General features: G+C 43.0%; 2 protein-coding genes across 2 annotated transcripts; one reads left to right on the forward strand and one right to left on the reverse strand.

The window, feature by feature from the left end:
- Nucleotides 1–4002: 4002 nt before the first annotated feature.
- On the reverse strand, nt 4003–19166 carry LOC118229923 (F-box only protein 33-like). Its single transcript, XM_035422460.1, has 4 exons — nt 18618–19166; nt 12534–12647; nt 4860–5560; nt 4003–4420 (listed from the first exon to the last, which is right to left on the reverse strand). The coding sequence occupies exons 1-4, from the start codon at nt 19031–19033 to the stop codon at nt 4155–4157; spliced, it is 1497 nt and encodes a 498-aa protein (XP_035278351.1). The 5' UTR covers nt 19034–19166; the 3' UTR covers nt 4003–4154.
- Nucleotides 19167–19487: 321 nt separating this feature from the next.
- Nucleotides 19488–22564, forward strand: LOC118229924 (protein FAM177A1-like). Its single transcript, XM_035422461.1, has 5 exons — nt 19488–20002; nt 20588–20776; nt 20867–20933; nt 21141–21238; nt 21358–22564. Exons 1-5 carry the CDS (start codon nt 19907–19909, stop codon nt 21586–21588), a joined length of 681 nt encoding a protein of 226 aa, XP_035278352.1. The 5' UTR covers nt 19488–19906; the 3' UTR covers nt 21589–22564.
- Nucleotides 22565–26352: the final 3788 nt, after the last annotated feature.

Consider the following 26352-nt stretch of genomic DNA (forward strand, 5'->3'; position numbering starts at 1 on the left):
CAGCTATCAATAGTGGTATGACTACAATCAATCATTTGAAATTGGGGCCATGGGAAAAAAGCTCCCCAATTGTTTAAACATATCCCTGCGCACTCAGGCACTTAATACCTACTTGCACATTATAAGCAAATTTACGTTTCACACCACAGTACGTCACCCAAGTGTGTACCCAGCACACCAAGCCAAGTGTGGAGAAATGGGACAGCCCCAAAGAACCAGAAGTGCACTTGCACTGTGGGAAATAGTTGTTAAAATGTCAGCAAATCAGTCCTAAACAGAGTTAAGGTGGGCAACGGGGGCTATTTCCATTTCTGGTTTTCATGCCAACCCCTGGACATAACTACTTAATTAGCCCTACCATTGACACCATCTGACATTTTAGCTATATTTTGCAAAAAATGCATGAATGAGAGCCAAAGACTGTTCTTGTGTCCCTGATTTGAAACATTTTACTTTAATCTAATCTGAGTGAATCAGTGTTGGTAAATAAATACAATTAGCCCATTTACTCAAGGCAAAGGTAGAAACAAAAATCAGCATACACACTGGCCCTGCAGAACCTTCTAACCCAGGGGCAGAAGGTACCTGTACAGAACTGGTATGGGGGGGGCATTTTTTTTAATTTTTTTTAATTTTCCAGCTGTCTCAATTATTTCTGATACATACAAGAGAAGCTACATTACTTTTTTTAATGAGTTTATTCACAGATTCAAATAAATGCATTCGACACAAGCCATTCAACATGAATTCAACCAACAGTCAGCCAGTTTACACAAATATCTTTCACGTATATAACCACTGATCAAAGCATAAGATCAAGATACAACCTCTCTCACTCTGATGCACTCCTCTGCTGATATATAGGCTAAAACACAATGCCAACCTGAGACAAAAAAAGACAATGCAAATCTGCCCAAATAGCAAATGTTTAAGATGGGAATTTTTGTCTGTTTGTGGTAAACACATAACTGCTTCATGTTCATAAACCAAATCTGGAGATTTATGTTTGTGTGTGTGTGTGTGTGTGTGTGTCTGTGTTCTTTTCTGAAGTTGCAGCCAGGTCTTAGCACTGCTAGTACCCCATTGTGGCCACGGTCCTGATTTTAAACAAATGCACAACATTCATACCACTTAAAACAAGCGGGGGCCCACAAGCCAGTCTCACAGAGACAATGGTCTGTGCCTGTAGTCGCCACGGAAATGAAGCCCACTTCCGAAGCATCAAGATTTTAAAATAATAAGGCCAAGTATCATTGTATGCAAGTGCCATTAAAAAAAGAAAGAAAAAAGTGCATTCCTCTTGCATAGTTTCTCATTTGCAAAACGATCTGGTCACTCGATGGAACAGCAGCACTGAAGTGTTGTCTGCACTGAGGACTTGGAATGAAAGTGACTTTTAGGTTTTACAAGCTTAAATTAAAATAAAAACAAAACATGAGTTTTTATTATTAGGTGCATCACATGTTCAGCTCATTTTTTCCTGAAATGGTACGGATTTGTCAGCCGTTCGGTCTCCGATTTTACTGAACACAGCACAGCTGAAGAAATTAAGAGTAATACGTGTAATTACGTGCAGCGCTCTCCAGAAACAGATTTAAAAATAACACATGCGGTAAGAAATGACTGGCCTTTCTTTCAAGGAAATGAATAAAGACCCTCCCTCACACTGGAAAGTTCTTGTGGCCGAAGGAGAATTCTCCTGGATCTGTCACAGGGTCTATTTAACAATGTGTTAAACAGATCAGCAATCTGATTTGGACCCCACTGGAGGGCAAAAAATAAAAATATGAATTCACAGACATTTGGCCTTTTTTCCTCCTGGTGGAATGTTCATTTAGGACTCGTTATTGACATGTTGGACAGAACTAATCGTGGTTTTTTCCTTTTCAGAGACATTCACCCTTCATAGTGAAACAAAAATGCATGGCCACCAGAGTCGCATCATCGTTGACCAAGCCACACAGGTTTTTTGTAAGTCTAGAAGTAGTGGTATGCCTTGGCTCAACCCCTTGCCAACACACGGGCACTTGGACAGGATAACATTCCCAGGATCTTTGGCAACTGACAGTGACGCAGATAGAAGTAAAATTCCAGTGGAGGCGCTTTTAATTCTGCAAAAAACTTTCACATTCCAGGCCTGAGCGAGTAAGCTCTGCCCAGAGTGGCTGAGAACCACCCCACAAACCAGTAGACTCTGCCCCAAGCCTAAGAGAAACCCTGAGAAAGGCTGTATCCTATTGGATAACTGGTGAGAAAGTGGTAAACTCTCTTTCATAACACGCCAATGGCCACCCCAATGTATACAACCTTACAAAAATAAAAATAAACACTTCAATACTCCAATGCTAAAGTGAACAACAGCTTTACCACCACACTAAACAGCTGGTGGAAATAAGATTGGACAACGCAGGTGTAACATGCCACCTGGGTCCAGGCACCACATGAATGATAACGGACTGTGACAGTGGAAGTGGAATAGTCAAATCTTCCCCATTAACTGGTCAGCACAAGTATGCCATACCCAATCCTACAGATATGACAAGATTTTGGGCAAGTTACAAATAAACTGGAGTATATACAGAAAAGCAGGCATTATAAACGTACTTTCCACCCAAGATTCTCTGACCATTCCTTTATCACAAATGCAGAACTGTTCTTTACCTATCTTCATCAGTAATGCAGAACGGCTCTTGTAGTGACAAACAGCGCAAATCAAACTGTTGGACCAATCTTTGACTCATAGCTGAAGCCACTTGAACTGCTTAGAGGGTCCAACTGAAAAGGCAAAAACGAGAATCTGACAATTGTCACTTCGACTTTCGGTTTGAAACAGCCTGCTGAAATTCTTTGGTTTGTTCGGTAAAGGTTTAATGGAACCACAGAGTGCACAGGTTTCTCACCACCGGTGCCCTCAGAGGTGGGAACTGCGCGACTCAGCAGAACATGGTCTGACCTGACATCATGGCCAACCTGCTCTGTCACTGTAGGACATTTGACACAGGTAACTGGGAACACATTTTCCCTTATCCAGCAAAATAGAATCTCCATCACCGTAACAGCAGCTAGCATCCTATTTGACCTAACAGAGATCACAAAGTTCAGACGTAACCCAACACAGACAGCTTGAATGACATTCACTCTAACGCAGATAGGTCACATCACATACCCTAACACAGACAACTAACATTGTATTCACCCTAACGCAAGTATCACATTTGGCTGAACGCAGGCAACGTGCGCGTTTGCCTTAGCACAGACAGCTAAATTCACATTTGATACCAATACCTGATACTACTAAAGCACCAACCTCACTTCCTTTAGCCTCATATACATAGGACAGATTTTATCACTTGAAAGTCTAAGATGCAGAAACTCTCATCACTAGACTGCAGAGGGGAAAATGTAGAGCAAAACAAAAGACAAAACATCAAGCCTTCACCATAGCAACGCCACAAGAGAGCTTCCTGAGAAATAGATCAAAATATAAGTAAATGCCCGTCTCCCTCATTCTCCCGTCTGGCATGTGATTCGGTGCAGTCTTTAGAAACATGGAGGCACTCAAGACCACTCAGTACTAATATACGAAACCCCTTGACTGGTCCTTTTGATCATCGTCATCAACTTCATCATCACCATCATCATCTGAAGGCTCTTCAGAGGGATCCTCCATACTCCAGCTTTATGGAGAGGACAGACCTGCTCAACAAACAAGGCCTGGTGGTGGGGGGGAGGGTGGTACGAAGGCAAAAGGAAGGGTTTTGCTCTCCCAGGCCCCCAGATGCAGGCCAAAAACGTTCGCAGCCTCGTAAATCAAGCACGCAGAGACGGACACAGATACAGCAGACAAACGGCAAACGAACTTGCAGCTAATTTGCGCTGATCTGTGAGCGACAGGAAAGCAAACTGTGCAAAATAAACCCACCCTTTGCACGGCGAGTGCTGACAGCTGGCTGTGGAAAAAGCTGTCCCGGAACTCACAGCCCGCTAACGTTAGCTACCGAGCTAATATTGAGCAAACACAACACAAATAAAGGGTTAGTTCACACTACAGGAAAATGAACAATAGAACTTCAAAACAAAAATATGTGTAATAGTCATAAAAGGACAGATCTGTCATGTCACAGGGCACAGGGCATGGCAGGCAGGGGTATGGTCTACACAGCCACGCTAAAGCTCTGCGCCTCCCTGTAGAAGTGCTGGGTGGGGTCGTTGAGGAGGAGGGCGGAGTCCAGGGCGGGGCTCCATGCACGGCCCAGTCCTAGGGACACCTCCTTGATCAGGTGGTGCAGTGGTTCCTCTTCCAGGACTTGCACCTGGTCGGGGTCAAAGTGGATGCTCTCCTCCGGAACCGCGAGCACCTTCAGGCTGGAGCCGCGCAGGCGCGCGATGGCGATGAGATTGTGCGCCCACACCGTGTAGCCTGCAGAGGGAAAACCACACTCCTTTACTCTCCTTTACTTCATGCTTCGTGTTACCAAGGCATTACACTTCACTGGCCTTTGCCAATGTGCAAATACAGGACTGTGCATCGCCCAAACATATTAAAAATTACAAATAGAAGGGTGGACTTGAAGTAAGCAGGCTTCTTTAAACAGCTGTTTTAATGATAACAGAAAAACATATTTTCCTTATTTCTCTCTCACACAGACATGCACAGGACACATACCAGACACTAGCAGTAATTCACACACACACACACACACACACACACACACACACACACACACACACACACACACACACACACACACACACACACACACACACACACACACACACACACACACACACACACACACACACACACACACACACACACACACACACACACACACACACACACACACACACACACACACCGTGGAGCAGGAGCAGAGAGAGGCGCGTGCAGCGCCAGGCCAGCAGCACCAGTGGGTCCTCGTTGCGGTTGTCACTGAGGTCGGGGAAGCGGGCGTTGTCGCGGACCAGGCTGAAGTGTGTGAGGGTTTTGTGGTACTGCTGGGAGACCAGCTCCAGGGCCCCCGCAGAGCAGGCCGCATAGCTGTCAAAGTGGAGCTGCTCCAGCGGCAGGCTGGGCTTCAGCACCCTCAGCAGGTCCTCGCTGCGCCCGTCCAGCGCCATCAGGTACACCCTGAGGCCCACGCTCTGCCGCACCAGCGCCTGCCAGTCCTCCTCGGTGGGCGGAGCCTCGGGCGGGGCTGTCCCGCCCAGCAGCAGGGAGAGTCGGAGGAGGGGGGCGCGGCCACCGTCTGACAGGGCTTGACACATGGCCGAGGAGAAGTGGCGGAAGTCGAGCACCAGGGAGCGAAGGTTCGGCAGCCTCTCTAGCTCTGGGGGGCAGAGCAGGGGCGGGGTCCGGTCGTCAGACGGGGGTGGGGTCTGGCCCTCCAGTGGAGGCAGGGCATGGCCGTCAAGGAGGCTCAGGTGCTCCAGAGACGCGGCGCTGAGGTTGGACAGTGACAGGAGCGAGCGGGACTTAACCATACCCAGCATGAAGGCACATCCCAGCCACTTCAACTGCCTGCTGCTGGCCAGGACCTGCTCAAAGAGCTGCTGGATCCTACAGAGCAGAAACAGAGAGATAAATCACATTAAACACTGAACTAGCATCAAAACTATGCTGATCTTAGGTCTTAGGTCCCTCTCTGAAAGGTCCAAGAAAGTATTTTTCAGTTTGTTGTAAATTATCCATCAGGATCATAATTCTTTCAGTCACGTTACTCCAATGTTCATGTTAATGTCCCCCCCCCCCCCCCCCCCAAGTTGACAGTGTTCATATTCAAGTCCAAATAATGTACCTATGCTAGTTATGTCTCTCATTGTATTGGTTTGCCATCCTGTGAACATAACGGCCAATTAACACAGCTCAAAAGACGGTCAAATGTAATTCAACATTTAAAATTGTAAAATATACTTTAATATATTCAAACTTGTTTTTCAAATAGAATATTCAATGTTATTTTTTGGACAATGTTGACAGCCCTAATTTTCTGTATAATTTATTTAAGCTTATCTTGCCAGCCCAGGAATTGTTTTACTGATTTTAAGCCAAGCTGGGTGTTCTTGTGCGTGGGCTAGCTCTAGAGTAATTTTAAAAAGGGGATTCAATGCAATGAATCAACTGAAATTGCAGGGCGAGTGAAATGCTGGATGACCAAATGGCCAGAGAGGCAGTTGACCGGAGTTACGACCTGAACCAAAGTGTTAAGAACCACAAGTGGAACCGAGACATCTGGTTAGTTCTTACACCTAACATACATTAAATGCAAAGTTTTACCCCGAGGCTACTCACATGAACGGAGATCCATCTCCACTTCAAGCAGAAGAAATCTTACAAGTTTAACTAGCGTACTGAAAGCTGTAAATTAGCCTGCCAGTCATGGAAAATGTCAAGTCAGGGGGGAAAAGACAAGAAACCGTAACACAAAAGTGCACAGAAAACAAGAGGATGGCTGGCGGGCCAAGAGTAATAAACAGAAACACGGAGAAGTCAAGCCAGCGTAGAATGCCTGCTTCCCCTCAGTAAAATAACAAAAGAGAAACAGCCAAAAGAAAACTGCAAATAAGCCGGGACCACCACCGACTCTAACATTTTTATAAACGTCTCAGTTAGAAACTCAATTGTACGACTAGCCACTTGCGTGTGCGGTTGAAGTGTCTATTGGGACCCCTGGAGGATAACCATTGAAATACAAGTTTATTAAATAGTTATTTCTATACGCAGTTCTGTTACTGAAAATGTTATACAAAAAAAAATAAAAAATTGTGGTTTTAACATAGTAATTTTTATGTTGATTAAATTTATGTCTATCGTTTGCTCTTTATGTTTATGTAAAAATGTAAAAATTACATTGTGTATTGAGGGCTGGTGAAAATTAACGAGGGCTAGCAAGTTTCACTCCTGCATGCAATTATTTGATTTTACAACTTTACAAAGTGTATACTAGAGTACTTCACTCTGTACAAGAGACACTTGCTGCCAATAACCATAGTCTCCATAAATCACAGCCAAGACTCTGGCATCAGCAAGTGAAAATCGGAATGTCTGAATGTGAACTAAAATCTGGAAGCACCTGTGCCAGTTGCATTTTTTTTAAAAGGAGGAAAAAATACCAGTATTTCACACAACAGACATCATGGCTGATCTGACATGAAAAAATAGTAGGTGTGACATATCCAACATAAAATCTTCAGGATACATAATTGAGGTACACGGTTCACCCTGTCAGCCAGGAGAAGATTAGGCTAATTGAAATATGTTTAATTTTCCAAACCCAGCAGTTTTAACCGTTAACACTCTCGTTGACGTCCGTTGAATCCTGAACACAAGTGCATTAACAGTTAAAACGCCTCACTTACCCAACATGTAAAATATTTTTATTTGATTTAATTTGGTAATTATTATCAAAGATATGAATTATCAATCAAATCGCCAAATTTGTTGATAGGCAGAGCCAACTGTTTGGATCAACCTTTATCAAAATGTACAACTCACAACCAGATTAAAATGAAGAAATGCATTAAGTTACAACAAATATTCACGTCTAATCTAAAGACGAGGTTCAACTACCTCAAAACAATTAACAAAGGTTACAGACATGGACAGTCACACAAGAAATGAATGAGAGATAGATATCAAACCACAGCTTTTGTCCCAAAGTGATCCAAAATTCAGAATGAAAAAAACAGCAGAATAGTCCAAAAGAACCAAAGATGGAATGCAGAATGGCAAACCTTGAAGCCCACTTCCAACTGTTACAAAACTACCTCCTTCTAAGTTTCCCAAACCTAACTAAAAACTAAAAGAAAGCTGACATGTTAACTAGTGAAAAAGAGGAAAAAGAGGAGGGGGCAGGGGCATGGACACCCTCTCTGACACACACACAGACACACACAGACACACGCAGACACACACAGACACACGCAGACACACAGACTCACCCTCAGATAGTAACCCCCTTGTTCCTGCTCTGTCTTATCTCCAGGCTATGCTGGCTGAGCACTTTGAAGCTTCCTATGACTGAGAAATAGGGTTGGGTCGGTTTCCGATTTTGCCAATCCAGTCTGCAAGCTTAAACCGGTTTGATTTTATTTGAACCGACTGAACCGGCATTTGTCATTATGAGACGTTCTGGCAAATTGAATAGTAGCCTACATCAGCAATCTGTGCCGACGGCGCTAAATCCAACTTGTAGCCTATTGCATTAGTAATAAGCGATATGATAACGTGACTAACGTAATAGTATGTTTGCTTATAAACAAAGCCACTAGTGTCTGAGTGCAAAAAAAAAAAAAAAGCATTGACAGGCCGTATGCAATTTAGTGCCGAGGCCGGCAACAAGGAGATCAAATTTCAGTAGACCAATCAAAGGTGGGTGGGGGGATGACGATGCGCACGTGCACGCGCACGGTGTGCTGTTTACTAGTAAGTTCATGGGTTTTTTGGGGTGTGAGACGAGACATGGCAGAGTTAGTGTCAAAGAAAATGAAAACTGCACCAATATGGCAACATATTGGATTCGAAGCCGACGAAAGAGGTGTGCCGAAAAACAGATGAGGCAATGTGTGAACACTGCATGAAAAAAGTAATGGCAAAAGGTGGTAATACATCTACCTTGCATTCCCACCTCCGAAAATATCATGCCTCCATTGCTGCACAGAGGGGCCCCACAGCGAAAGGGGGACAGTCTTCTGGGCCTACTTCAACACAACTATCCATAGAAGGGGCATTTACCAAGGGCTCGAAATACAAATGAGACAGTGCTAGATGGAAGGAGTGCACTGAAGCAGTCACCACATTCATTGCTAAAGAGATGGTGTCTTTCAATACAGTGGAAAAGCCGTCTTTTAAATCACTGCTCAAGACACTCGACCGTCAATATGATCCACCAGGTCGAAAGTATTTTTCTCAATCCCTGATATGTACAATATACTGAGAAACGAGGTTCAATTTTTGATCACTTCCCGCTGACGACGGACATGTGGTCAAGTATTGATATGACACCGTATTTGTCACTGACGGTTCATTTCATCAACAAAGAATGGAAGATGGTACCAAAGTGCCTCCAAACAAGCTTCTTCCCGGAGAACCACACGGCAGAAAACTTGGCTGACGCGATTGAAGAGGCCCTGTGTGACTGGCAACTGGATCAGATCAAACTGTCAGCAAGAACAACTGATAATGCAGCTAATATTGTAGCTGCGATTAGGAAATTGGACTGGCAATGGCTAAATTTTTTCGGCCATAATCTCAATCTAGCCGTGACCAACACACTCTCACACGAAAGGCAACGCACAGAACGAGCCTTGGGGGTCTGCCGCAGCATCACTGGCCAATTTTCCCACAGCTGGCATAAAAAAAGGGATCTGAGAAAAGCACAGCAAGAGCTTGGTCTACCGGAGCGCTCTCTAATTACGGTAAGCTATCAATTCAATTCAATTTTATTTGTATAGGGCTTTTAACAAAGGAGCTTTGTCACAAAGCAGCTTTGCAGAGAACCGGCCCCCAAAGAGTAAGCCTAGGGCAACAGTGGCAAGGAAAAACTCCCTGACTGATAGCAGGAAGAAACCTTGAGCAGAACCGGACTCAGAGGGGGAACCCATCTGCTGCGGGCAGGCACAGGTTTGTTATGGAAAGTGAAGAGTTGCAGGAGGCGGGGGTGCCCAGCTGGCCTAGCTGGTCTAGGGCTGGAGCTCCGGGCCGGGGAGGGGGGTACTCAGCAAACTTGGGCTAGAGCTCCGGACAGGTGCCCAGAGCCGAGGAAAACAAGAAAAAAACATTGTTAGGGGGTTCAAAAGGTAGATTAACAAGCAGAACAGAAGAGACAGAGGTGCCTGCGTGCGATAAAGAAAACCCTGGCAGAATAAGGCTATGGCAGCATAGCTAAGGGAAACAGAGGCAGGGGCCAATGCAGCCATGAGGGCAGGCTTGAGACGGTCATCACCAGACCATGACCGGTTCAGCTTAACACAGCACTACCAATGATGATCCAGCGACAGCACTAACCACTCAGTCCACCAGAGACTCTATAGCTATGCCCGCCACCTACTCCTGCCCCTCAAATATAGGAGCGACTAAAAAGATATGTTTTGAGCCTAGCTTTAAATAAGGTGATAGTGTCTGCGCCCCGAACATGGGCAGGCAACTTGTTCCACACGAGGGGAGCACAATAGGAGAAGGCTCCACCACCTATGGTACTTTTAGCTATTCTAGGAATAACAAGGAGGCCTGCACCCTGCCAACGGAATGTTCGTGAGGGAATATAAGGAAGAAGTAAATCATTTCACATTCATGTAACCATCAATAAACACACACACCATGTGATGGGCTGGCCTTGATTCTTGTACATATGTCTTGTGATGTCTATTTATTTATTGTGTAAGCTGACAGAACCAGGGCACATTTGCATTTTGATATACGTGCATAATGAGTGCATAATAAACTTGACTGAACCCACAATTACTATTGATGTTTAGCCTATTCCAATTAGACCTAAACTAAGGCCTAGGCCTATTACTCATTTATTATTATCATCCAACAGGACTGTGCAACTCGTTGGGGCTCAAAACAAAAAATGACCGAGCAAATTCTGGAGCAGAGCACCGCAATCCGGCGCGTTCAAAATGCTGACCGATGCCCACATCCCTCTCTCACTTGGCAAGATGTTGATGTCTTGGACTCCATCAACAAAGCCCTCAAGCCAGTCAGTGAATTTACTGACATTCTCTCAGGGGAGAAGTATGTCACCACATCATGTCTTCTCCCAATGCTCCAACTCATCACGAATGAGATTTTGGCTGAGGCAGACGAGGACACAGCCCTCACCAAGGATTTGAAAGCTGGCACCTTGACGTGTCGAAATATGACAACGACTCAATCAAAGAGTTGAGGCGCGTGGCCACATTCATTGATCCACGGTATCGTGGAATTCATTTTCCCGAAGCAGATTTGGGTTGCACTGAGCGCAAAGTCGAGGAGCAAGCGGTCACTCTGGCAAGGCAAATGCACCAAATTAGAGAGGAGGGGGAGGGGCAGGAACCGGCCCATCCGCCACCCCCTAAAAGATAAACTTTGGGAAGTCTTCTCGGTGTCAGGTCGGCAGCCCCTGTCATTGCCAAAACTACCGAGGAGAAAGTTGCCGCGGAGGTGGTAATCTACAAACAGGAGGCAGTGATTGACGGAGAAGCCGACCCTTTAGAGTGGTGGAGAATCAACGAGTCTCGCTTTCCATTGTCCAACGTAGCGCGCAAGTACTTATGCATTTGCGCAACAAGCCATCAGAGAGAGTTTTTAGCACAGCGGGGAATGTGGTTACGCCTCAAAGGTCTCTTCTGAAGCAAGCAAAAGTGGACATGCTGGTGTTTCTGGCCAATAATTTGTAGAGGATTAAAGCCCTGAGAAAGCCTAGACTAAACCTATGCCGTGCAGGCTTTAAATGGCATTATTTTGTATCTTTGCACAGTTTTCAGTGCTATTTAAAAAAATATATATATTTGTTATGCGTAACAGTTTTTCTATTTGAACACAACGTGTGGGCTACAAGCTGTAAGTATTTCTCATGTTGCACTTGGCTGCAGCCGGACATTTAGTTTTGACTAATACTTTCTATGTTGATGTTTACAGTTCATTTACATTTTCCATTCTGATTGCACTGTTTGAGTAGGCTACCGATTTATGCCGTTGTAAACTGTTGTTATTGAGGCCTATTTTTTAATCTTATAGATAACAATTTATTATTTTTGCTCCTTATAAACAGTTTCTTAAGTTGCACTAGGCCGAACTAAGTCTTATTTTATTTATTTTGATGTTAAACTTTAGAAGAAGAAAAGTTATGTTGAATGGTTGTGGTGAGAAATAAAAACATGATGTGTCACTCAGTTGTCCTGATTGTGGTGCTGCTACACTCTCATTCATGGGCTCTCATTATGTTCCACTCGCGAGTCATGGGCGACACTTAGTGGTAAAATTCGGTATTACCGGTCTGGTCCGGTATTTGGCTTAATATCAAACCGGTTTGAAAATTTTTACATCGGCCCAACCCTACTGAGAATGGCCACATGGTGAATTACATGTCTGACAACCCCATAACACCATGAAAGTATTGTAGCTTTGTAATGTACACAGCAAGAGCCAACCTGAGACACAGTCAAAATTCTAATTTGCCCACCAATTCATGTGGCACCCCATCACTTCTTTAAAAATAAGAGCAAAATAATAAAGCATGATCAACTGACAAATGTACAGCCCAGGCTATGTAAATATTTTTAATTTCCCTTTTTCCACATAAAAAGCATAACCTTTTTTTGAGCCGAGAGACGCACCAAATGCGTTACCAATGTGCTGCTCGGCCTGAAACGTTTACCACCCAAATTTGTGTGTCCCACCTGTGCAGCTCTCCTACGGGCCTCCACAGCTGCATGATGTTGCATCTGCGCCAGAAACGCTGAAGGGACGCCACAGCTGAGGTATTGGAGGGTGAAGAGATTCCCTCCAGGAAGAAATGTGTACATACACGTGGAACAAAAGGACTCACTCTTTTATTTTCTTGCTGCCTTGGTTGTCCTGGTCCAGGGAGTACAAGCTCCCCAAAATCCCCTCCTCCTGGAGAATACAAGTGGCTCCATAAAGGCTCAGCTTCTGGAGGTTTCTGAGGAGGAATACGGTGAGAAAACAAACATTTTTAAAACAGATATCTATTATCTATAACAAGAGGAACTGGTTGTGAGATCAAGTCTAAACAATGAAAACTTTGCACGTGTCTGTACTGTGCAGCCTGTTATCCATTTTATGTGCAGGGGCTCACAGCAAGACAGAAATCTCATGCCAGGTAAAATAAGAGACAAGTTAGCAATTTCAGTCTACTTTTTGCATAAAGGTGAGAATCTCATGACAGAAAGGGGATATGAAAGATATATTAAATATTAAATTTCCATCATTTACATTTCCATCTTTCTATTACTCAAAGGGAAATTCCACATGGCCTTTAAACAGGTGACCATCCCTAAATGGCTACATTGTCGTTCTGAAGGCAAGGGGTCATGCAATGCAGAGGAGCACAGAACAAACTGTTTCTGAAAGAGAGGAGTGACAGTTGAGGGTTAGCACCTGTTGAGAGATATGGTTACAGTACACATGCTTGTTGCTTTCAGCAGTAAACAAATTCAATCAATGATTGATTGAAATTCTTTGTGGGGCAGTGCTTTCCAAAGTTAATCCGGGGTATCACAGATTCCAATTGCAACCAGAATAGAAATTTCATAGGTCTAATGAGCCATTTACTGATTCACCAAATCGATAAATTGTGATAATCTGACCTCTTAAAGTCATGTTACAGTTTTTCTGTCTGTATAATGTGGTTGCTTGCACCGTAAATAGACCAGATATAGGCCTATCCAGGCACGTGCATGGATAGACACTAAAATATGCTGAAGAATATGTCCCCAGCCCTGAGACAGCAAAAGTGCCCTTTTGGTAGCAGCTTTTAACCTACAAAAGACACCTGCACTGGCAGTACTCAGGGGCAGCACCTAGCCCTTTTCCCCCAAAATACAGAGTAAAAGTGAACTGTAGTCACTTTTCTTTCCTTACTTTAACAACCAAACACAAACATGGTGCGAGAAATGTTACAACCTTAACAGCCTTCAGCCAAGCCATTACTGGCGTATGTACTTAGTATAAAGCTAGCTAAGTTAGTTTATTATAAACTGGAGTGATTCCACTCTGGGCAGTTCTTTTTCTTGTTACTTATTCAACATTTAGGCCTAACGTTAGACTAAGGTGTCGAGCCCGGGGAGGAGACCCAGGGGTAGACCTAGGATACACTGGATCGATTATATCCAAAGGCTGGCCTGGGATCGCCTGGGGATCCACCGGGATGAGTTAGCGGAAGTTTCTGGGGAGAGGGACATCTGGGCTGCTCTGCTTGCCCCTTTGCCACCCTGACTCTGACCTGGATTAAGCGGTTAGAGAATGGATGGATGGATAAAAGTGCCTTATTTATTTATTTTTCCTCTCCGGTTTCTGCTGCTAGTTGTCCAGAGCCACCCGCACATTTTTTTTTTTTTTTACGTGGTCTTGGTGCTTCTGTTTCGGCAGTAACTTACTCAAGACATAGGGAGAGATAGGGTGATAGTTAGGGGCTAAAAACGTGGCCAAAGCTGTGTGAGGGTTGCAGGATGATCGCGTTTTTGGAAAACGATTTCCAGGGTGAGTTTGTCTGCCATCGTTGCCAAATCGTTGAGCACCTCGAGAGAAAGATACTTGATCTTGAGGGCCAGCTTGTTCGCAGTTAGCAGAGTTCCAGGAACTGAGTAGTACTTCCTTTAAGGAATTGGTGTGCACGCTACAGCTGGGAAGGGGGCAGAAGCCAGAGCAGGCAGGGAGAGATAGTTGGGTTACAGTGGGGCACAGGCACAGAAAAGGGCAAGCACACCACACAGGGGCAACATCTCCAGTGGTTGTGGTGTCCAGCCCTTACAGGAATTGGATCTTACTCTTCACCCGGAGAGTGGGAAGACTGAGGAGCCACTGGGCACCCAGGTGGCCACATCCTCACGGAAAAGGAAGTTGGTGAAAGAGGGGGATTCAGTTATTAGGGGGGTAAACAGCATAGTCTGTTCACATAAAAAGGAATCCCGTACGGTATGTTGCCTGCCTGGTGCCCAGGTACGAGATTTCCTGGAGCGTGAAGACAAGCTCCTGGCTAGAGCGGGGAGGGATCCAGTGGTCATGGTTCACATAGAAACCAATGACATAGGTAAAGGTAGGTTTGAGGTTCAGCAGGACAAATTTGTGGAGCTAGCAGAAAAGATTAGGAGCAGAACCTCCATGGTAGTTTTTTCTGAAATACTACTCGTACAATGTGCAAGTAGAGGAAACCTAAATTTTTTGTTTGACATGTGGCTACAAACCTGTTGTAGGAAGGAAGGGTACAGGTTTATGGGGTACTGGGACTACTTAAGGGACAGGGATGACCTGTACAAGCACGACAGGCTGCACCTGAACCGGAGGGGTACTGCTGCACTGGGCCAGCATATGCTTAAACTAGCAAAGGATTATTTAAACTAGGGACATGGGGGGCAGGGAGGTCAGAAAGTGAAAAGTGTAGGGAAGTGCAGACTGCCAAGATAGAAGCTGTCAGGGCTTCCTATAATAGTGTGAACACTAATTAAGTCTTTTTAAGGCAAAGTTATAGTAAGGGTGGCTTGGGACGGCAGGGGGGTGATGGAACGGGAGAAGTAATAATCTGTAATGTCTTCGCTTAAATGCTAGTATAAAAAATACATTTTTGGAACTTGAGGCTGCAATGAATAGGGGGGGTTATGATACAGTTGGGATTAGGCTATAGAGACATGGCTTGGGGATGAGGATGGATATGAATATATTATAGAAGGGCACAAACTCATTAGGAAAGATAGATCCAGTAAGAGAGGTGGGGGTGTAGCTTTCTATGTAAAAGAACATTTTAATGTGCAAAAAATTCCAGAAATTGACCAGCTTGTGCCTAGTGACGATATCTGGATAAAGCTCATATGGGAACATGAAAAGGGCCTTATGGTAAGACTGTGTTACCGGCTGCCGCTCAACGCTCTTTGGAAAAGTAAAACAAGCTTGTCAGGATTGTGAGACTATGATTATGGGTGACTTCAATTACCCTGCTATTCATTTGGGAAATGATGACAGGACAAGGAAAAAGTGAGGAAGAATTTTTAGATGTTAGAAATAACCTTTTTTTTCCACAGTATGTCAATCAGCCCACAAGAGGGAAATCAATTCTGTATCTTGTGCTATTTAATGACCTGGACAGAATTTGTAGCATAGATGTATCCTTTAAACTAATAATTGATCTCAAACTGTTTTAATTAGGCTAATTTTAAGTGATTAACAAGCATGCAAACAATCTGACTAATCAACTGGAAAGTGACACACAGCTTCTTCGCATTGTGTTGAAGGAGATTGATAAATGCGATTTAGAAAAATCCGTTTTAATCACTAAGAAGTGGTGGAAACTTCCCCTGAGTATCAATACAATTAATCCACAAAATAGGCTACTCAATACTATCATATATAGCCAGCTCTCCACAAATAGGCAGTTTTAGCGATTAGCCTAGGCCTTACAGCCTACATTTATTTTCATTTGCAATACGAAATTGTGCACATTTTTAATCAACATTATTTGCAGACACATGTACTTCTTTCTCCGCACTGGTATTCATGGCAAATATCTGCAATGTGTAGATTGTAAACAATCTTAAAGTACAGGTTTTGTTTTTGCTGGTTATTCTGAAAGCTAACACAGTAGATAACAGACTGGTGTATCTTGTTTGTTAAGTGTAGACTACTTGGTGATTAAAACTGATTTTTAACGAATAAATTGAATTTATGATTTAATCCCCCTAACACGGTATGAAGACGCTGTGTGTTAGGCTACTTGCATTTGATTAGTCCAATCGTTGGCACGCTTGATAATAAACAGGTTGAGATCAGATTAGTTTAAAGGAAAGTTTTGCGCCCCACCAATTTTCAGCTAACCAGTCACCGCTCTCTTGCCCGCAGTTACCGGCTCATGTTACAGAATTTTAAACTCGCCGATTGGATTTTTGTGTCGAAGTGCACCATGAGAGTCGTAGTTAACCTAGAAATCATGTGTAAAAAGACAGCCAATTGAGAGGCCCGCCTTAGTTGTAACTGATGATATAGACATTTGCAGATCTGTGTACGCATTTACAGATTTATGTACGCATTTACAGATCTGTGTACGCATTTACAGATTTATGTACGCATTCACAGATCAGTGAACAAATCTGATAACGCATTTGCAAATCTGATTACGCATTTGCAAATCTGATTATTGCAAATAATAATAACCCCATATAATTAACAGCTATGTCATACATATGCAGTTTCTTAAAGTGAAAGCACCAGATACTTTTCAAGCTTCAAAACTATAAAGTAGGGTGGGTGAGGGTTTAATTTCCTAGTTTGATCTTGAAAATTGCTTGGATTGTACGATTCAGTTGTCTACAATTCCCACATTATAGCAATCTTGGGGATTATTTGTTTTTTCAGAATCACCCAATCTTAGGTTGGGGGGATATTGATCGCACATTGCCTCCTGTAGCTTTTGAGAGGCTGAGAAGAGCAAAGGTTGTCAAGGATATAACAGGTGGATTTTACTGAAATGTGATAATTAGCTAGCTAGAGTGGTTAAACTTCGTGGAGTTTTCTGCTGTAGCAATACTGGCTACCTAGCTAGCTGGCTACTGAACTCCTATAATCCATCAAGTCTGGAAATCAGTAAATTAATACACATTACATGCATAACTTAATCTACTACAATGTGAGCCAGTATGCCAAACCATAAGAAACATTTAAAACAGAAGAGGTTCTGTGCTTTGTTGTCTGTTTTTTTTAAGAAAAGAAAAGAAACTTTTGAGAAAAATAAAAAAAACTTCTAACTATGAACAAAAACATGGTCATGATCGCATATGCTATTTTGGTTTTGCAGGCATGTAAGAGCAAATATGAAAGATTAAATAGACAATTTTATATAATTTGGCATAAATAAATAAATATGTCCTAAAGAGGTGGGTTTAACAAATAAATCACGTTCCCCATTATCTTACTTTACGGGTTAAAACTAAAAATAAAATGTTATACCTACAGTACGTGTCTTTATCTGAGCTTAGCTTCACATTTAAAGAAGGAACAGTGTTTGTATATACTATAGGCTAGCCTAGCTAGGCCTACAGAACACCCAAAAAACAGTAAACCTATTACAGTAGTTGTCAAACCAACCAAAATCTCTCAAAAACCTCTAGTTGGCTGTTCTTAATTGAATACATGGTGGTGTAGAGTTTCGTTTGAATATTCTTTGATTATTTGAAGAATAAAAAAAACAGAATTTGCATGCACCCATAAATACTGAACAAACCACAGGTCAGGCGACATGGACGTGTTTAGGGTAACCAATTTCAACAAGGCATGGCCTGTGAACTCAGTTGATAGGGGGGGCATTTAAAATATTGATCGTCCTTTCCAACTTGTCCATGTGTTAGCAAGCCGTCTTGTTGAGAGCTATAAATAAATGCGCAATTAACGGCTGCCTACAGTAACACAGCCAGTACAGGGTGCAACTACATTCTGTTCGACTTCGAGTACTGGCCACCGACTGACTATCTTCACACGATGGCGTAGTTGAAGGGGTAAAAACTGAGCAATTTGATCCGAGATATAGCTGCATTACTCGTGGGCAACAAATACCTTTACAAGAGGAATTACCAGTGGCAAATAGTGTACTGTAAAGACAAATTAAGATGACAGTGAAGAAAGCCAACAGGCTTGCCCGCCAAGCTCTGGTTGGATAATGAGTTGAGTTATTGATACATTCGCACATACATGTTAAGCTATACCATTCAATTCAGTGTGTTAAGGTTGCTGTGTTAGTAAGTTATCTGATTGTCTGACACGGTTACCGTGCAGGTAAAATAATGCGTTTGTTGACGCTAAGTTACCCAGCACAGCATCTGTGCTCGAGATGGGCACATGACGCTCTTAGCAAGCTAGCTAACTAACTTTACATGGGTTAGATTTCTACAGGGTAATTTCGATGATTCACCTGTTATTTCGCAGACTTCTCAGTACGCATAACACTTGGTCCAAATAACAGCCCATGGCATCTTTCCAGCGGTCAGGAAACTGCGTGTCGTGACCGTCAGGATCTACATCCAGCACTGGACCGGGGTATCCTTCTACAGGGGAAAACTCCAACTCAAGCTCACGCACGAATGATCCAAACTTGCGCATGAGAAATTCAAGTTTCGGGGTTTCTCCAGGACCAGTGCCGCCACCGTTCACACTTCCACCGAGCCGCAGCTTTAGATCCGTCCACAGCGCGGGGTAGAAGAGACACTCCCTCCAGCGAGAGCATACCGCCGAGGCCCTGAGCTTGTCCCGGTCCGACAGGAAGGAAAATATGTGGACAATTAGCTCGCTAGGTAAGGATAACGCTCCTATGCCCCCGCACAGAGCCATGGCCTTTTGCTATCTGACTATTATACTGTAATGGAGGACGAGTAACCGTTAGAGGGTAACGTTACATCAGCATCTAAATACACCCTTACCCCTACCACTGAACTCACTGACCCCTACTATACTTTACATACTCCTTTCCTTCTTGAAAACAAAATCGTAAAGTAATCGTAGCTTCCGCCTTCAGCAATACTGGATTGCGCCATAACGTGTCGTGTGTAGGGTTGTAGTGGTATTTTTAAAATAAATATTAGCATCTTATTGTCACATACCACCACTACTTTTGGTTATTTTGGTTTTTTTACGTTGTGCTGTATTTTTCATAATATATAGATTAAACGAAGCCTTGTCGGATTAAATGATTGACATGTTAACAGATGAAATACCACATCTTTGCGTGGTGGTTTAACCCAAACCTTAGAAGTTTCAGTTTTGTGATTGATTTCGTTATTAGGTAACGTTACTGTTATAATTTTACTGAATAGTTTGTCGACTTCAGATTTTAATGATTTTATTTATGCGTTTACTTACATATTTTGCAACCGAAAATCTTGGTCTACCTTCATGAGCAGTTTACATTTAGTCTTTTTCCGAATGGTATCTCTAGCGTTTCTAATTTGGTTTACTGGCTTTTTAGCTAGTTAGCTAAGGGGATAGAAGGGTCAGTACAGTATGGGATTTCATGTTCGAATGAAGCAGTAGGCTTACAGTTTATGAACTTAAATTGTGCCACGAATGAGTATTTCATAGGTATTCATATGGATAGAGAGCTTTGCCACCAGAAGTATGCCTCTTGTCTTGCACAAGTTGTCGGCTCAGAGTCTCCGACCGGCCTTGAAAGAGTTAAGGTGAACTAGGGAAGGTGTGGTCAGGGAGATGCTATTTCCGTGTTTGCCAAGAGAAAACGATATGACCGGACTGTCTCTTAATCTCCCAAACGTGTCTTTAGAACAGACAATGGAAGGAGAAATGGTACGTACGTCTGTTCTATTGTTAAATATTATGATAGCTTTTGATACTGTCGGTAATGTTCAGTGTCCACCAACAAGGTCGCCAGTTAGCTATACCATTCTATTGCACACATATAGCATTGGCGACAATACCGTGATTCTTTTGTGTTTATTTGCGCTGACTGGTAGCCTGATATGATTATCGGCCTTCATCCTCGTCTATCTGGGAAAAACATGATTTTATCTAATTTAGGCTAATCACTGGGGTTGTTAAGGCTACATAAATAAAACTGCCTGAAAATAAATTTTGAGGAGTTTGCACATCAGACGAACAAATAGAAAAGTGCTCTCAACTGCTGCATATCCAGTAAGTGCCTTCAATACCGAGGGCATGTATGCGGACTGGCCATGCACGTTAGATTTGGTTAGCTTGATAACATTAGGTATAATGGCGCTGTTACAACGTTAATTTGACAGGATTTGTGTTGGTGTTAACACGTTATCTAATGTTAAAAGTAAAATGCCTGGAATATGTGTTCAAATTAGAGGCGTTCTTCGAATATACCTCCCAATCCCTACTATAATAACATATTTTATACCCTGACAGAGAGAGAATGTGGATGCTCAGAAGGATTTTCAGACTGTGGAGGTCGGGGAGCTCGAGGAAGGGAAGAACGCGCAAAAGGCTCCTCGTCGGGTTATCCACTTCGCAAGCGGAGAAACAATGGAAGAGTACAGCACAGAAGATGAGGAGGAGGAGGAACCGGAGAAGAAAGACTTGCTGTCCCCTGATCCGGTAAGTGCACGAGGCAAAAGAAGAATTACATCGCCCTCTCGCACTTGCTATTTGCTTATTAAGGCAACTTTCTGATTTCCGCGCATCTAGTCTAACCTGACCTGGGGGCCGTACTTCTGGTTCCACATGTGGAGGGCGGCTACATCCACCGTCTCAGGTGAGAAATTGAGATGAGGACCCTTCCTTTGGCGATTACTGTTTGCTGGAATTCCCCTTCAAATTATTTTGGTAGCATGGGCAACGGGAACACCACAGCATCACTGATCTTTCAAAATATGAATCAAGTATTTGAACGTTACACCTGATTTCTTTGGGATATTGAATGGCTGAAATGTCCTCAATCCATTCTGGCCTGCTGTTTCAGCATGTGATTTTCTTGGAGAGAAGATGGCCGCAGCCCTGGGAATCACCTTGCCCAAATACCAATATGCCATTGACGAGTTCTACAGGGCAAAGAAGGAGGTGTGTAAATGCTTGCATAGATGAGGTATCTGCATTGGAATATAGGCCCTGGCCCATTATTGCATGTGCGGTAGCATTTGTGTTCACTGATGCTAAAATCCAGGTCTTCAACCCTGCAGGAGGAAGAGGAACAGCAGGAAAATCGTATGTCCGAGGAGGCAGAACGGAGCTTTCAGGAGCAGAAGGGCCAGGAGGGCGCCCTCACAGAGCAGCCGGACAGCTCCATCTCTATCGTCAACATCACCTGTGAGCTGGAGAAGGAGCCTTGCCAGATCTCAGATGCCTCTCCATTCCCACCTAATCCACTCTTACAGGATGATTTAAGAGTCTCTGCCCCTGTCCCCTCCTAACCCACATTTAGAGATCTCAGAAACTCCACCCCTGTACCCTCATAATCCATATTTACAGAGACCAGAGACTCCAACTCTGTCCCCTCATAACAAACTCTTACAGGGATCAGAAATTCCACTCCCGCCCTCTCATAATCCATATTTACAGAGGTCAGAGACTGTACCCCTGCCCACGCCCAACCCACTCTTAGGTGCCATTTGAATGTGTCGCAACAGAAAGGTCACCAAGTTTGGATGCAGAAGTGAGCAAAAAGATCTAACTGGCCACCAAGTAACCAAATTAGTGCTGTTTACAAGACTCACTCGCATGACATTTTTGCTAAAAAAAAAAAAGCCAAGTTGGTGGAAGTCTATATTATGATAAATACTACTCCTACTTGCACTACTACTTCCATAATTACTGTTATTGGTTGCATTTTTATATTCTCACCATTCCCTTAATTGAACTAAATATGGTGAATGTTTTGGATAGAATTAATAGCCGAAGGCCAGTTGCTTTCTCTAGCTCTGCTGTGTGTGAATGGAATGGACAGTGTCATGATTGGTCAGAGACCAGATTTTGTCATTTCCAGTTTGTCACAGTGCAAGCTGAAAAAGCTCAACCCTATGAGCTTTTGCCATTCTCCAAAAGCTTTTTGATAGCTGGGGTACCGTATTTAATCTTTGACCTTATCTCCATCTGCAGAAGAGATTTCATTGGCAATGATGATTTCTGTTAAAGAAATGTTTATGGTCTGTTACATTGCAGAAAGACATCAGATACTCCACCTCCATCCCCTCCTAACCCACTCCTACAGAGAGATTTCAGAGCCTGACTCATCTTTTCCTATCATCCTATTCCAAAACAATAGTTTTATAATGTATTTATTCAAAATCTATTTAAAGGCAAGGTTGTTTTATTTATTTGTGAAGGAAATGTTTGTCTATTTTGTACATAACACCACTTAATAAATGTATTAATAACAAATGCACCCAAGCTGCTGGTGTCTTAGTTTTGTTGTTGGCACAATAATTCTTTGTTCTTCTGGTGTTGGGATTTGAGAGGTTCGCTGTGGAGGCTCTTGTGGCCATGTTCTTCGTTTCCCATAGTAGCGTAATCTACTTTCTTGTTGAGCAAAACACCCTCCTCTCAGTAAATCAGTCACAAATCCGCATTACTTTGAAGCCTCCGACTGGGTTGTTGCTGACAGAGACCTCTTTGTTTAAGGCAACAGGAGGTCAAAGAGGACAGTAATGACTTTTGTTCAAGCTGCTGGTCAGTTAGGAGATGAGCCCATGCATGTTCAACTGGGTTACTGAGAACATGCTCTCTTTGTCATTAACAAACTGAGTGAGAGGCATGAGACTATAAGATGGACAGTATCAAACTTGTATACATGTTTATTAAAATAAATACTTCAAATCCACATATGGATATAAAAGAAAACTGAAAGCACAAATACAATACTATTAACATTAATATTTTCAAAACAACCTTACTGTGTTAAAGAACTTGCCAGTAGATTATTCTTGGCATAGCAGCCAAATGTACCTTGACAGCAGCATCCACCTCAGTTTTTGATATTTGTATGGTACTGTTTGAATCATCTGTGATACAATCCTTAAAACATGCTAAGCCATATCTATTATGCACTAGCAGCCTCTGACTTGATGCCCTTTCACTGGATCCATGCACATTTACATGTATTTGTTAATCTAAAATGTTTGTGGGACGTTTCTGGGTGTGGTGCTCTTTTCTGTATGAGGAGGGGTGTGTCAACAAATTTGTTGTGACAGGGTGCATGTGGCTACAGAGCCTGTTGTTTGAGATCAGATTTCAGCGTAGTGTGTTGCTAAGCAAAGACAAGCCAACGACTCATTCAAGAACTAGAATTAAGTTTGGAATTGCTTTTCCACTGTGGCATCAGCTGAAGTTTGCCGAGTGGATGAAAGGTGACACGGAGTGCATGTTGTCTGTTGGACCTGTAAGTAATGTTGCTTATAGCTATCCGGCAAGCTACATTAGGTAGCTAGAAGGCCAAAGACGGGTATTCGGGCTGAGTAGTGGGTGGGGTTGAAGACTGAGGAGGAGACTTCATTAAATACAGGACCACAGAAAGGCTAAAAATCCAGCATGGTGTGCCTTTATTAAGCAGCGTTGTTTTGGGGATACATGGATACAATGTAAATAAATTTAATACACGGGAATAAAAGCTACCTACACTGCTGTGGACAAAGTTATTATGCAAATTTATGCAAATATCTAACCAAATTATGCAAATATGTAATGTGTTTTCAAACATGTCTACATCGTTCTGTAGACCTTCTCTGACTCCTAAAGGATAAACTGCTCAAGGGTAGCTTTACAATATATACAATATTATTGAAGCTTTACAATGTATTTACTGTATAACTGCTCATGGGTAGCTCTGTTTTATAATTGCTTTTAAGTGTGTGGTAAAAAAAAATATATATATTTATATATTTTTTTGTTTTGTTTTTTGTTCCTCTTTGACATATCAGTAGTTGCTGCTTGATGAGTTTTGATAGTTCACAGGCATCCATCCAGAGCAACACAGCACATACCCACTGGTGTTTATAGTCATCTGTATGGGCTGATAATTGATGGAGATTATTGAACTAATACATCTGTATGTACTCCTATACTACCATAAATAATAATAATGCATTTAATTTTCCTTGACATAGAGTGCTTTGCTTAATCATACATAATCACATACAAAGTTCAGTATCTGTGCAAGCTCCTGCTCAGAGCTGATGCCTGTGAAAAAGCAGGCCATATCCCTGCCAGCTTATAGGCTTACTGCACCACTGGCCTTGGTCTTGTAACCCAGGGGTTAATGAGCGCCAAACATGAGCTACTGACTGCTTATGAATAGCACCCACCCAGGGTGGTACCATACTGGGACAACTCTTCCTTATTCAGCTGCCCACCGTGGCCTTTGTCCAGACAAAAGCTTGGGTGAAACAAGGACAGCGTTTTGCTGCAGACAGTACTTCTCTCATAGAGCCCAGGCAAACAACGGCAATGTATCACACATCTGAGTATGCACAATAAAGAGGAAAGCATAAAAGGGAGGCAGGCCTTTCTATATGCCATATACTCATAATTTGCTGGGGTGGACCTTTGTAGTATCCACCCAAAATTCACTGGGGTTGTCTGTATATCACATACTCAAAGACATTCTCAGATAGCCAGACCAGTGGTTTACAAACTATTCAGACCCACGGCACTGGAAAATAATTTCAATTCCCATGGTACCCCAAAGTTGCATATGCAGTTTTCAACACCTTATACATATGTTTGTAAGCGATAATAAAGCTCACACTATAAATTGGTGGTAAGTCTTTTAAATCTGCATTAGAGACAGAAATAGATGAACATATCAAACATTCAATCTATTTTGTTTCAACAAATGACATTTTTAGGCAATCTTAATTTGTCTTTTTTTCATTAATGTTAATTTCTCTGGTAAAACTACTATTTTTAGGCTACATGCTGATGGGAGACCAGTCTGCGCAGACTGGGGTTAAATGCAGAGAGGACCTAATTCAGAAAAGTCCTAATATTTGCATTATGAGCTTACAGATATTCTGTTATGAATTGAAATCAGTTGAGCTTACAAATGATCCACCATTAATTGCAATCAGTTGAGCTTACAAATGATCCACTATGAATTGCAATCAATTGAGCTTACAAATGCTCCATTATGAATTCAAATAAGTATTTTAATTCACAGTATGATTTCTTAGTTTAATCATAACCTTTTGATTATTAACAAAAACCTCTCAATCACCGTCGATGGCTACACAATGACTGCCTCTCACTCTTCAAAGAGCCTGGGGGTGGTCCCTGATGACCAGCTGGACCTCAAGGAGCACATCAAGGCAACATCACGGTCCTGCAGATTCCTCCTGTACAACATCAGGAGGATTCGACCATACCTGACCACGTACTCCACCCAGCTACTTGTCCAGGCTATGGTGATCTCCTGTCTTGATTACTGCACCTCCCTCCTTGCAAGCATGCCGGGCTGTACCATACAGCCACTACAGATGATCCAGAATGCTGCTGCCTGACTTGTCTTCAACCTTCCTAAGTTCTCTTACATCACTCTCCTGCTGAGATCACTCCACTGGCGACCGGTCGCCACCAGGATCAAGTCCTGACCCTCACCTACACTGCAGCGAACAGGACAGCCCCCGCCTACCTACAGGACATGATTCAATCCAACACACCAGCTCGACCACTCTGCTCTTCTGTAGCAGGGCAACTCGCACTCCCTGCCATCTGAGTGAATGGTTCTCGCTTGTCCCTACCACGGAGCTTATCCACCCTAGCTCCCCAGTGGCGGAACAAACTCCCTGTTCCTCTACGTACCACTCAGTCATTGCCCATCTTCTGCCATAGTCTGAAGAAGTATCTCTTCAGACTGTACCTGGACTAACTATATCACTTATCACTTGTACCCTTCGACTTTGTTCCTGTAGCACTTTCATGTTACACATGCACCTCCTGTACCACTTTCATGTTACACATGTACCTCCATCCAGTACTTATATTGCACTCGTATCATTATCTTGATGTTGTAGCTCATTGTCATGCCTCCCAGTTTGACCTAGCCTTTCTGACCTAGCCTTACGACGTGAACTGGGCTTGATGTGTTCATGGCTATGAATAACTGTTACATAATTAGTATTGTACCTTATCGGACCTGTGTTTTATAGTTGTTCCAATGGCCTTCGGTATGCACTTATTGTACG

Source organism: Anguilla anguilla, chromosome 6 (assembly GCF_013347855.1).
Source record: "Anguilla anguilla isolate fAngAng1 chromosome 6, fAngAng1.pri, whole genome shotgun sequence".
NCBI classification, from domain to species: Eukaryota; Metazoa; Chordata; class Actinopteri; order Anguilliformes; family Anguillidae; genus Anguilla; species Anguilla anguilla.